Below are 13,377 nucleotides of genomic sequence, written 5' to 3'. Positions count from 1 at the left end.
ACAAATGTGCACGGAGAGCCTTCCGGCCCCAGTGAGGATGTGAGTGGTGAGGAGATGCCTGATCTTCCAGTTAGTCAGAGTGCAGGTGACCTGGCAGCTACTGCAACATCCCTATCTCCATCTCAAATGGATGTAACCATGCACATCCCTGAAGAAAAATGTAGATCAGAGAAGAGTGTGGTGGAGGCGCAAGAAACAGCTGCTGCTGAGTTTAGTTCCTTAAGTCTAGATGATCCAGGACTGTGGACCCACTTGAGCACTAGCCTGAGGGACTTCCTTGTACTGCATGGGCCACAGCAAGTGAAAAACTTCATGTTCCCCAAAGACAATGAAAATAGAAATTTCCATCCAACACATTATTGAAATCCCCAATGGTGACAAAGTGGAGAGGCTATGGCTTATGTACTCAAAAACTCAGAATGCTGCATCCTGTTTTTGTTGCAAACTCTTCCAGTCTAATGTTCCAGCCACATTGCTTCTACAGGAACAAAGGACTGGAAAAATCTGGCTAGAAATCTGGCATGCCATGAGAAGGCAGCAAATCACCAGAGAGCATTCCATAGGTGGAGAGAGCTTGAGATGAGACTAAGTTTAAAGGCCACCAAAGATGAACATCAAGAGAAGATTGTGTCAGAATCTCTTTACTGGCAAAGTGTTCTGAAAAGGCTCATTGCCATTGTGAGAATGCTTGCTACCTAAAACCTAGCACCATGTGGCACGTCAGATCAGCTGTATGTGCCAAACAATGGAAACTTCCTTAAAATTGTGGAGCTGATGGCTGAGTTTGATGCTGTACTCCAGGAGCATCTAAGAAGAGTCACCACCGAAGAAATGTACACACACCAGTAACTTGGAAAAACAATTCAAAATGAGATCATAGAGTTACTGGCAACAAAAGTCGAACAGAAGATTGTGGCAGATCTGAAGTCAGCAAGATATTACTCTGTTATTCTGGACTGCACACCTGACATCAGCCATACGGAACAAATGACTTTAATGGTGCGTTTTGTAACAACAATAGAACCTAGTGAAAATGTCCCTGCAATGGTGACAGTCAGAAAGCATTTTCTAGAATTTATTGACATTGATGATACTACAGGAGCTGGTATGACAAATGTGCTTCTTAAAAAGCTGGAAGATACAGGAATTAAACCCTCGAGCTTTTTTTGTCCCATGCAGTTCTCATTCATTGAATTTGGTGGTCAATGATGTAGCATCAGCTTCTAGTGATGCTGCTGAATTTTTTAATGTAATTCAGAGCACCTATGTATTTTTCTCTACATCAACTCATCGATGCCAAATTTTGAAGCAACATCTGGGAACATCTTCTCTGACACTGAAACCACTAAGTGCCACACAATGGGAAAGTCGAGTGGAGGCGATAAAGCCTATCAAACACCAAATTGGAAAGATAGATGATGCCATAGTTGCCATTATGGAGGATAATGCTGTGACAGGAACTGTTTGTGGGAGAACAGTGGCAGAGAGAAATAGAATTACCAGAAACATACATAACTTCAAATTTCTGTGTGGCTTAGTGTTGTGGCATGACATAGTGTTTGAAATAAATGTTGTAAGCAAGAGACTCCAAGGTGTTGACCTTGATATATCTGGAGCAATGGAACAAGTGGACAAAGCAAAGTCATACCTACGGTCTTACCGGTCAGATGAGGGATTTCAAAACATTCTGAAGAGTGCACAGCAGTTGGTAGAGGAACTTTACACTGAAGCTATTTTCCCACCCATTCAAGAATATGAGAGTCACCAAAGAAGAAGACATATTGATTACAAGGCACGGGATAATCCCATAAGAGACCCCAAACAACAATTCAAAGTTGAATTCTTTAACCAGGTGCTAGATTGTGCAATACAGTCAGTTCAAGAACGTTTCATGCAGCTCAAGGAACACAGCAGTATATCTGGGATGTTGTATGGTATTCCAAAACTCCTCACTATACCTGAAGAAGACCTACATCAGCAATGCAGGGCACTAGAGACAGTGTTGACACAGGATGACATGCGCGATATTGATGCGAGTGATTTAGGTGATGAACTCAAAGCCCTTTCAAGATACATTTCAGCCGGATCAACTCCAAGGGCTGTTCTGGAATATATGTGCACAAATAAGATGACCACCCTCTTTCCAAATGCTTTTGTTGCTCTGCGCATACTTCTAACACTTCCTGTAACAGTTGCCAGTGGAGAACGCAGCTTCTCCAAGCTGAAGTTAATAAAAACACATCTACACTCCACAATGACACAGGAGAGGCTGGTCAGCCTTGCAACCATCTCAATAGAGCATGAGCTGGCCCAGATTGTGGACAGTCAGCAGGAAGCAGTTCAAATCTTTGCAACCAAGAAGGCATGGAAAGCACTACTTTGATTATTCAAACAGATAAAAATGCCAGTGTTTACTATGCAGAGAAGAAAAGTTACATTTGCTGTTCAGGTGTTTGAAAGTTAAGTGTTACTTAAAAATTGTGAACAAGGCATTTTAAGTTGTTAGTTCTCCTTTATTGGGGTAGGTAGCAGAGCAGTACCATGAGAGGAGTAGAACAGGAAGAAGGCAGAATTGAGACGTTTCAAAGTTTTGGCCCAAGCGAGGGGGCATAGGGGCGTCATTTGAGCACCCCGCCTCAGGTGCCAAAATGCTGTGGGCTGGCCCTGAGGGCAGGATCCAGCCCTGCACCTGTATGCACATTTTGTGACATTAGATCCAATATGTGTACATGTTACAATGTATATATTTTTACAAAGAGCTCAAGAAATGGGTGTAATGTTGAAACCACAGCTACCGAACCACTTCATGTTTTGCAGTCTTGAAGTAGTCCAAGTGACTTTTGTGCACTAAATATTTAAAAGAAGATAGTAATTAATGTTGTGAACTTTCCATTTCACCCCACAGAGCAGTAAAAGACCAGGGAAAAATGACAGCAAACAAAAAGGCCTTAAACAGGAAAAATACAGTACAGACCCATTTACGCATGAATCCGCTTAAAGCGCGGTAGCGCCATGCTTCCCAGTGCTACCTATTTAACACGCAAGACTCAGGAACTTGCAATGTAGCGCTACAGATTTGCTCACTAACTCTCTGACATAGAAATCGACAGGAAGTGCGGAGCGGAAACGTATTGTACATCTTTACTGATATTGGTTAAGACGTATCACGCACACTTAATCATTATCCCGCTAGTAGTTTTATTTATATATATACACACACACACACACACACACTACATTAGAAAATTTTAACCGTAGGCCGAATATAATGGCAGAGGGCATGCCTCAGCGTTCCTACACTGTAGAAGAAAAACTAGCTGCAACAGATTGAGTAAATAGTGGAGAAACCCAGGCCAAAGTTTCAAAAGCTATTGGGATTGCTGAATCTACTCTCCGAGGATGGCTAAAAAACGCATCTAAACTGAATAGCTTTGTACAAAATATCGATTCTGCCGTGGGGCTTAAGCGAAAATGTGTGCGCTATTCAGCAAAACCCACAATAGACAAAGCTATGCGCACGTGGTTTGCTCAGGAAAGGCTGAAAGGAATGTCGCTAAGTGGTCCAATTCTTCAAGCGCAGGCGACAAAATTTGGAAATTTAATGGGGGATGAATCATTCCAAGTCAGTAAGGGGTTTAAAGGTCGTTTTAAAAAGCATCATGGCATAGCGCCGATATCGATTTCTGGAGAAAGCCGATGGGCCGATGAATTGGCTGCGAACACGTTTCCCACCAAGTTAAAATCTATTTTACAAAATGAAGACTACCATGAAAAACAACTTTTATAATTGTGATGAAACAGCTTTATTTGCAAAACTGCTATCTGATAAGACTTTAGCCTTTAATTACGAGACACAGAAAACAGCTAGATTTAAAAAGATAAAAGATCTTGTGACTCTTCTTTTTTGTAGTAATAAGATGGTCAGCCATAAGCTTGCCCCTCTTCTTGTTGGCTGCTTTCATAACCCTAGCTGCTTTAATCACCTCAGTAGAGCCAAACTGCCAATAATATACGCTAACAGCAAAAATGCTTGGATGACAAGACACATTTTTGATGACTGGTTCCACAACAGCTTTGTTTCAGCTGTTCGTAAGCATGTGCAGTCGAAGAAACTCTATGCCAAAGCACTTTTGCTACTTGACAATTGTCTAGCCCATCCTCCAGCTGAATCACTGGTATCGAGCGATGGAAAAATTTGAGTGCTATACCTACCATTCAACACAACATCAAATATTCAACCTTTTAGACTAGGGCATTATTCAGAATTTTAAAAACAATTATCGACGGGAGCTGATTTCGGCAATCATGTCATGCACGTCTTTAGGCATTTCCGAATTCCTGAAACAATTAAACATGAAGGAAATTATTTATTTAGTTAAAAAAGCTTGGGACGGAGTAAAACAAAAGCCCATTGAAAACTGCTGGATGAAGGCTCTTGGTGATGCTTTTTCTGTCAAAGATGGCTCAAACTTGGAAAACTCCAGCAGTGGCACTGATTCAGAGCCAGACTTCGAAGGATTTTTGAAAGAAGACATCCTACAAACACGCACACAGACAAAAGAGGATAAAGGTAAACTTCTCTTTCAAATGATAAAACAGGGGTTGGCAACCGACGGCACACAAGCCAATTTTTAATGGCACGCTGCTGCCTGCCGGGTCTCAGCTGCCGGCCCTACTCGGCCTGCTGCCAAACCCAGGCCAGCAGAGGGCTGAGTGGGGCCGGCGGCCGGGACTCCGGCAGGCAGCAGTGTGCCGTTAAAAATTCTGCCTGCCCCGGCACGCTCTTCTCCTCCTCTCCCCTACATATGACAGTAGTTTAGTTATATAATATATAGACTTGTAGAGAGAGAGACCTTCTAAAAAACGTTAAAATGTATTACTGGCACGCGGAACCTTAAATTAAAGTGAATAAATGAAGCCTCGGCACACCACTTCTGAAAGGTTGCCAACCCCTGTGATAAAAGATTTTAGTTTGGATACGTCACCAGAAATCATTACCAAGTGGCTGGAAATGGATGAAGATTGCCCGACTTCAGAATTTCTGTCCGAGGAAGAAATATTAATGCGCTGCGAGGCTATGTTGGACTGCAAAAGTGATGGCGAGAATTCTAATAATGCAGGCCTAAATGACAATAATGACGACGTTGAAAAGGTCAGAATTTCACCCACAGAAGCCCTTAGTGCTGTAGAAACTGTTGTAAGATTTATGGAGAGCAAAATGCGGAAAATATCGAAATCATTCATCTGCGGTGAATGACAGACTTCATAAGAAAGAGAAAAAAATGTGAGCCAGAAAGAGCGGAAAATAACAGCTTTTTTTTCTAAGTGAATCATAGACACTTTTTTCAGCATGGTCCTCTTAACCTGCAGTCCGTTAACACACGGTCGTGATGGCTTGACTCCCGACATCCGCGCATAAACGGGTCTGTACTGTAGTTAAAAGGAAACCAATAACCCATGTTGGAACTTGAACACTAGACAAACGTAAAGGTGTCTTAAAAGGGTTAGAAAAAAAGGTTTTGTGTCCATTTTGAAAAGTGTTTGTTTTTTTTTAAGATGTAGAAAGAAGACCTGAAAGATAAGGCTTGCTTATTTTTAGTCTACTAGTATTTTCACCTTTGGATATATAAGCAATGTCAGTCTGATCTTCTGGTTTTGCTGAAGGAGCTTGGGAGCCTAGAGGAGGGGTATTATGAGCTCTCTGGAGTGTGGGGTGATGGGTGATCACTTGTTACCGAGCATGATCATCTTCCATGGGAGTTATGGGTCCTCAGGTGGCTAATAAGGCCAATCTTTGAACCACAAGCTCTATTACAATGAGAGCAGATGTTTTCAGGCTCAGCAGGAGGCTGTTGACCATGACTGGAAGCCATTCTCTCCTTCCTCCTGTGCAGTGTGGGGTACTGAATCTTTAACAACAGCTTTCTTTCTCTAGAGTGTCCTGTGGATATTGGAGTTAAAAAGCTGTTAGTAAAAACAAACAAAAGTTTTAAATGTCTGGGAAAAGACTAATTGTAAGGGGAAGGATTTTAAGACTTTGTCTACACTTGAAGCATGAACTGGTTTAACTAAATCAATATAAAAATCAATCTTGCTAAACCAATGCAAACCCCGAATGTAGATTCATTTAAATGGAGTTATCCTTGCTTAAATTGGGACTGACTTAACGTCAGGTACAGTGTAGGGTTGTGCCAGTTTAACAAGACTGATTTTTAACTTGATTTCGTTAGATTGGTGAACTTTTCTGGGAAAGACAATGTCTTAGGCAATCTCTGGTGATGCCATAATGTCCATAGCTTTCCAGTAACAATAGAATCTTACAGGGTAGACAAGACCTACATTTCTAGGGTGAAATCTGGCTTCACTGGACTTAGTGGCAGAACTCATACCTCTGATGTCAAACATGATTGCAATCAGTGTTAAAATTAATGGTTATAACCTATTTAGGAAGGACAGAGTGCCATTCCCCCTACCCTTTTGCCCACTTAGTGTCAAAAATAGAATTAACTGTTTTAGCCACTGATAACTTGGAAGAAAATGGTCTTGAATGCTTATGGATCAATGTCCTAACATATAATGAACAAGATACGGTATTAAGTGATTTGGTGGTTTGTAGCAGACACCAACTGAGAGAGGAGGACAGCAGGCTCCTTGCACACCTGTCTATAATGTGTAGGGGAAAAAAAGCCATGTGATCATGGGCGACTTCAACTTGAGTGACACATGCTGGAGGTCTCATGTTGGCAGTACTAAAACATCTTCGGAATTTCTAAATATTATACATGACAATTCCTAACTAAAAGCGTTGTCTCCAGCACAGGGAAGTTCTATATTAGACCCTATCTTAATAGATAAAGAGGAACTGATCACAGAGCTAAAGTTTTTATGGTAATCTTGGTCAATGATCCTGATTTAATGACATTTTGTAATGTGCAAACAGAAGAAAGTCTAGACCAGTGATATATAGATGTAGTACTTTAAAAGGGCAAATTGCACAAAGATGAAGACAACTCTGAGCCAGAGCAGTTGGGAGGAAGAATTTAATCAGAAAAATGTGAATGATAATTGGGAATTGTTTAAGAACACTTATGAGATGCCCCAGAAGTCACAATCAAGGAAGAATGCCTCATTGTTTAGAGGGGAATTGAGGTCAGCTATAAAAATATAAAAGAAAGAGAAAAATGATAGTATTGAATATAAATTAGAAGTGAGGAATTGTAGAAAATGGATAAGGGAAGCAAATGTACACAAGGAAAAATCTACGGTCAGCAGAGTTAGACAATAAGAACGAGGTTTTTTTAATATATTAGGGAGAAAAAAGAATCCTAACAATATTATTGGCCTATTACTAGATGGAAATGGTAGAATTATAGATGATAATGCTGAAGTGTTCAGTAAGTATTTGTTTTGTATTTTGTTAAAAAACAGATGATGTAGTCATATCATGATAACACTCTTTCCATTCCACTAGTATCTTATGAGCATGTTAAACTGCAGCTATTAAAGTTAGATGTTTTTAAGTCAGAAGGTTTGGATAACCTGTATCCAAGAGTTTTAAAAGAGCTGGAAGAGTAGCTCACTGGACTATTAATATTGATTTCTTTAATAACAAAGAATTAAAGGATGGAAATATAATTAATGCCAATCAACATGGGTTTATTGGGAAATAGAGCCTGTCAAACGAACTTGTTTTTTTCTAAATGAGATTATACATTTGCGTGATAAAGGTCATAGTGTGATGTAATATTCTTAGACTTCTATAAGGTATATGACTTGGTATTGCATGACATTTTGATTTAAAAAAAGAAAGATATCAAATTAACATGTCAGCCAATAAATGGATTAAAAGCTAGCTAACTAGCTAATTACAAAAAAATTGCAAATGAGGAATCATTGAACAGGTGTGTTTTTAGTAGGATCCCGCAGGGATTGGTTCTTGTCCCTACACTTTTTAATACTTTTATTAATGACCAGGAAGAAAACAAATTAATCACTGATAAAATTTGCAGATGACACACAAATTTGGGGAGTGGTAAATAATGAAAAGGACAAGTCACTGATATAGAGCCATCTGAATTTTGCTTGGTAAGATGGGCGTAAGCAGCAATATGCATTTTAATATGGCTAAATGTAAATATATACATCCCGGAACAAAGAATGTTGGCCATATTTGCAGGATGGGGGACTCCATTCTGGGAGGCAGTGACTCAAAAAGATTTGGGGGTCATGGTGGATAATCATCTTAACATGAGCTCCCAGTGTGACGCTGTGGCTAAAAGGGCTCATGCAATGCTGAGAAGCATAAACAGGGGAATCTCAAGTATGAGCAGAGAGGTTATTTTACCTTTGTATTTGACACTAGTGTGATCACTGCTGGAATACAATTCTGGTGTCCACAGTTTGAGAATGTTGATAAATTGGAGGGATTCAGGAAAGAGCTACTAGAATGATTATGAAAGGATTAGGAACATACCTTTTAGAGATAGAGACTGAGCTCCTTGAATCTTTAACTTAACAAAGAGGAGGCTAAGGGGGGGTCTTGATTACAGTCTATAAGTACCTACATGGTGGGCAGATATTTAATAATGGGCTTTTCAGCCTAGCAGAGAACGGTCTAACACAATCCAATGGCTGGAAATTGAAGCTAGACAAATTCAGACTGGAAATAAGGTGTACGTTTTGTAACTGTGGGAGTAATTAACCTTTCAAACAACTTACTGAGGTTTGTGGTGGATTCTCCATCCCTGACAATTTTTAAATAAAGATTGGATGTTCGTCTCAAAGATATGCTCTAGGAATTATTTTGGGGAAGTTCTATGGCCTATGTTATATGGGAGGTCAGACTAGATTATCATAATGGGCCCTTCTGGCCTTGGAAACTATGCATCCATGAAAGGAAAACATCATTCCCACTATTTTTTTTTCTTCCAAAAATTAAAACTGGCCATTTTTTAGGCACCATGTGGGGGTGGGGGGAAGGCACAAGCCCAATTTTGTTGTCCTCTACAGGCCACTTTTTAACACATCTAAACATACTTATTGTGCAATCCTCATAAGACAGGCGTTTGTGTATGTGCACTTCCAATCAGAATCAGGATTTATTTCTCTTCCAGAGTCTGTTACTGGCTTCTAGATACAATATATTCTGATATAGACCTCAAAGTTGCATGTATGTTTTTATAAATGACTGTATTTTACAGACTGTAAAATAAACATGCCATTCTACCGTGATGGGCTTCTGCAGTCATGATGCAAGCGCATTAAGGATTTATAGAAAGAAACACGTTAAAACAACAAAACATCTTTCCAGAGAAAAAATCTACCACAGACGTCTGTGCTTTTCTTTACCGAGGAAGAGATTATATAGGGTTTTTGTGTTTGTTTTTTGTTTTGTTTTTTTTAGGTGCTTCATATCTTAAGCAACACTGGTATTAACAACCTTATTTCTCTCAGGATATTCCCAGTAGACTTGAAGTGACTAGAGATCTGAAGAACTAGCTGGCAGTGAGAGAACTTTGGGGCACATATAGCCTCCGAATACCAACTCTCTAGGGTTGAAATCTGGAAACACTGACTCTGTTGTAAACACCTTGTGGTGACTGGAAATGTCTAGGTTTTGCTTCCCCCATTTACAAAAAAAGCACAGCCTGCTGAGAAAACTTAAGTGAAATCACCCTGTGCCTCCTCCTTCTTGCAGATGCGTACTACCCGCAAAGTATCCGTGTGGCCTGTGGGACTAGTGGGAGGTCGACGGTATGAGCGCCCTGTAGTGGAAAATGGGAAAGTTGTTGGCTGGTATACTGGCTGGAGAGCAGACCGGCCGTTTGCCATTGATATGGCAGGTAAGTACTGATAAAGTAGTTCTATAGGATATATGAACACAATGTCCTGTTTGTACTCATGAACAGGCCTAAAGCATGTGTTTGCTTTTGAAGTGGTCATCCTTAAAATGAGGACAACTCTGAAAATTTCCATTGTTTCCTGTGGAGTTCTTGATTCTGTAGGTAAGAATATTGCTGAAAATGGTTACATCTTTTAAAACAGCAGAACTTTTGAAGTGCAGTAATTATACACAGCCCTTCTGGTTTTAAATATCCTACAAGTCTTGGCATGCACATTTTCTCCAATTAAATAGTTCTTTGATAATAACACAATATACTGTAATTTGCTTTAATTTTATGTGATAATTTTGCTTTTATGTTTGATTAAATTGTCTGTAAATCATTTAATTTTGCAGGAAGCCTATGTATTTCATTGTGTGATCAACACACACTATGCAGTGTAAATGTAGACGCTTCGTAAAGCTCATGTTGTAAAATGCTACTTTATCATGAAATGATTCATTTTCTGTTGGTTATGTGAAACGATGACCATGATAGCTGTAGATGGATATGGTTGAAACACCGGGCTTAGGGGAAAAATCACTGACAACTTTAGCCAGCTAGATAAAGGCAGAAAAGCTTTAAAATTGATCTCATCCATCTTCTACTGTGAAGTTAGCACACCACATAGCTGTGCCTAGCTGTCAGCCCATGCTTGGCCAGTCTTTTGTGTATAAATCTCAACTGCTGACAGAATCTCCTGTGTGCAGAATTCTGACTTTTGATATAGCAGTCTTCCAGCATGGTAAACTTTTTTGTACTTTAAAAAACCCCTCTGCATTATTTTTCTTGTGAGGGATGGGGAGGGGAAGAAAGGAATACAAAATGACCACATATTTTTCTCTTGACACTTGGTGTGAAGGCACGTACTACTCCTCTAAGGCAGAGGTTCTCAAACTTCATTGCACCGCGATCCCCTTCTGACAACAAATATTACTACATGACCTCAGGAGGGGGGAATGAAGCCTGAGCCCGCCTGAGTCCCGGAGCCCCAGATGGGAGGGCCAAAGCCAAAGCCTGTAACCTGAGCCCTGCCACCCAGAGCTGAAGCCCTTGGGCTTTGGCTTCAGCCCTGGGCAGTGGGGCTCGGCTTTCGGCCCCCGGCCCAAGCAAGTGTAATGCCAGTCCTGGGGACCTCATTAAAAAGTGTTTGTGACCCACTTTAGGGTCCCAATCTGCAGTCTGAGAACCGCTGCGCTAAGGGATAGCCAGGTGCTCACAACCAAAACAGGCTGGTGGGGGTAGGGGTCGGGGGTGGGACTCCAGGATTGGCCCTTCCCTAGGCCTCTTGGATTTCACAGACCTTTCCCAGGGGTATCCTATTTCAGGCCTACAGTCCAAAATGATTTATAAAGAATATGAATGTTTAGCCTCTAAAAACAGTAATAGAAAAGTAAAGGTGGTTAAAATAATTCCTAACACTTTTTTGGAGACACTAGCAGTTTTGAATAATAAGTGATCAATATTTGGTACATTGAAAGTCCAAAGTGTAGGAACATTTCAAGTAAGATAAAGAGAGCAATTGGCCTTAAATATCTACTGTAATATTTTTTGTCCTGCTTAGTGAGATGATAGCTGCACTACTCTTTGTGAATAGGACAGAGCTGGGATTCTCAGTCCCTGAGCCACTGCAGTGTTGTCAGAACGAGGTGCAGTGTGGTTGGGGGACACATCTAAAAGAGCAATCCCTGTCTGTAGAGTTTTAGAGACACACTGGTAGTATGCTGTGCAGGTTGTTGCTTATGGGAATTCAAAGGATGATAGGAAGGTGTATAATTCATTAGCTACAGGCAAAGGCAGTTAGACAACATAAGCCCAGGGAATCTCACCCTTAGATGAAGAGGCATATGAAAAGTTGATGAGTTACCTTGGTTTATACTTCGAGATCATTGCTTTGAAAGTCAGGGGATACACTGGTGTAAATATGGGGAAGAAGCAACACCAACAGAGAGAAGTATCTGCTCATATTTTTAAAAAGCAGCTAATGGAAGAAGGGAGCATGGAAACGAAGTTGCAGATGTTGAGAGGAATATGAAATGTTAGAAAGCAAACCTCTTAGAGATTTGTGAGAGAAAATTCTTTTCACCTGCATCAAGTGGTTTTTTTTTAAATTTCCATTATTATTTTTATTTTATTAAGGATCAAGTTTTTTCATCATCTTTATTTTGGCAAAGTAGCAGCTAGACTCAGTGCCTGATCTGGTAAACAGTCATGTCATGTTTGCAAAGGTGTTGCTACTTCATCATTAGGCGGAGACACAGGGTGGAAAGAGTAAGAGTGGTATATGTAATTGCAGAATCAAGCAGACATTTGAAAATGAATGGTGTCCATCTGCAGGCATTTTGACCAGTACTAACGGTCAGGTCTTCGGTGAGTGCTTGCTTATTCCATGCTAGGTGTGTGCTTCGCATGCACAATTGCAGGAGATTTTTTCCTCATTGGTACCCATAGGACCACCTCTAGCACCCTCTGGAGCCACGTGCGTATGCAGTGGTATAAGGGGCACTGCCAGCCCCATACCATCTCAGCTCCTTCTTTCTGCCTGTGATGGTTGCATGGAATGCTCCTTCTTGCTCTTGCAAGGCCTCTTTCCCAGTGATTTGGACTTTCTGTTGTATATTTATTGTAGTCAGTCATATAGTAGTGTTAATAGTTGTCCCTGTTGTCAAGGGACTTTCTCCCAAGGGCTGGGCATGCCTTGGTCTCCGGATTTCAAGTCGTGTACCTCATGTGGCAAGCCAATGCCAGTGAGTGACCCACACTCTATCTGTCTAAAGTGCCTCAGGAAAATTCAGGTTAAAGAGAAGTGCCAGATTTGCAGGGGTCATGCACACAAAAAGACAGAGACATTCATTGGAACACTTTACTCATGGAGGCAGCCCTCAGACCAGTTTCAGAGCTGAGCCGCTCTGAATTGGTGCCGAGCACTTTGACTTCCATGCAAAGTGTTCCACTGGCACCGTGCTCTTCCGGGCACCCTTCTCCATTCTTGATGCCGAAGACGCAGCATAAGAAACAGTGCACCGAGAGGGCACTTTGCGGTGCCAAAGAGTGGGAAGTGACCAGTGCAGTGAGACCCACACCAGGCTACTTGTCCTCCCAGAGCCACTGGTGGCTCTGCTGACTACACCTAGAGTGCCAAGTCTAATCTGGGTGCCACCCTCTGATTCTTGGAAGCCGCAGTGGGGCCATGCGCCTGTGGACTTGTTCAACCCCGGAGGCTTTCCAAGGCGGCAAGGGACCTTATGTCCCTCCCGATCTAGCAGACCCCTCAAGGCCCCCTGCCAGCCAAGGGATAGAGGGAGCAAGGGATGGTGAGCTCCACTGCAATACTGACCACTGCGACACCATCCAGGGACAAACCCTCCTGTGGTCCTATGACAGCGGTCTACGGCCCGTTACTGGTCTCCACCTCCCCGGCACCGCCCAGAGGCGGAAGTGGATACTGTGCCACCCGGTCTTCCAAGAGAAGAATCCTTTTTTTGGAGTCCGAAGG

The 13,377-nt window shown here is 41.5% G+C and overlaps 1 protein-coding gene across 8 annotated transcripts in view; it reads left to right on the top strand.

Moving 5' to 3' along the window:
* Positions 1 to 13,377, top strand: part of B3GAT2 (beta-1,3-glucuronyltransferase 2) — a 108,778-nt gene that overhangs the window by 15,589 nt on the left and 79,812 nt on the right. For 4 of the 8 annotated variants that reach the window (XR_012157959.1, XR_012157960.1, XM_073336385.1 and 1 more), the window contains exons 2-3: positions 9,698 to 9,842; positions 9,936 to 10,004. Coding sequence is in view for 6 of the 8 variants with exons in the window: in XM_073336385.1 (XP_073192486.1) it covers positions 9,698 to 9,842; positions 9,936 to 10,004 (214 nt within the window). In the remaining 2 variants the exon portion in view is untranslated. The remainder of the gene's footprint in view (positions 1 to 9,697; positions 9,843 to 9,935; positions 10,005 to 13,377) is intronic. The other 4 variants (XM_073336389.1, XM_073336388.1, XM_073336386.1 and 1 more) reach the window with 1 other exon arrangement.

This window comes from Lepidochelys kempii, chromosome 3 (assembly GCF_965140265.1).
Source record: "Lepidochelys kempii isolate rLepKem1 chromosome 3, rLepKem1.hap2, whole genome shotgun sequence".
NCBI lineage: Eukaryota > Metazoa > Chordata > Testudines > Cheloniidae > Lepidochelys > Lepidochelys kempii.
Note: the sequence above shows the minus strand (reverse complement) of the source record. Positions and strands in the feature narration are given on the sequence as shown.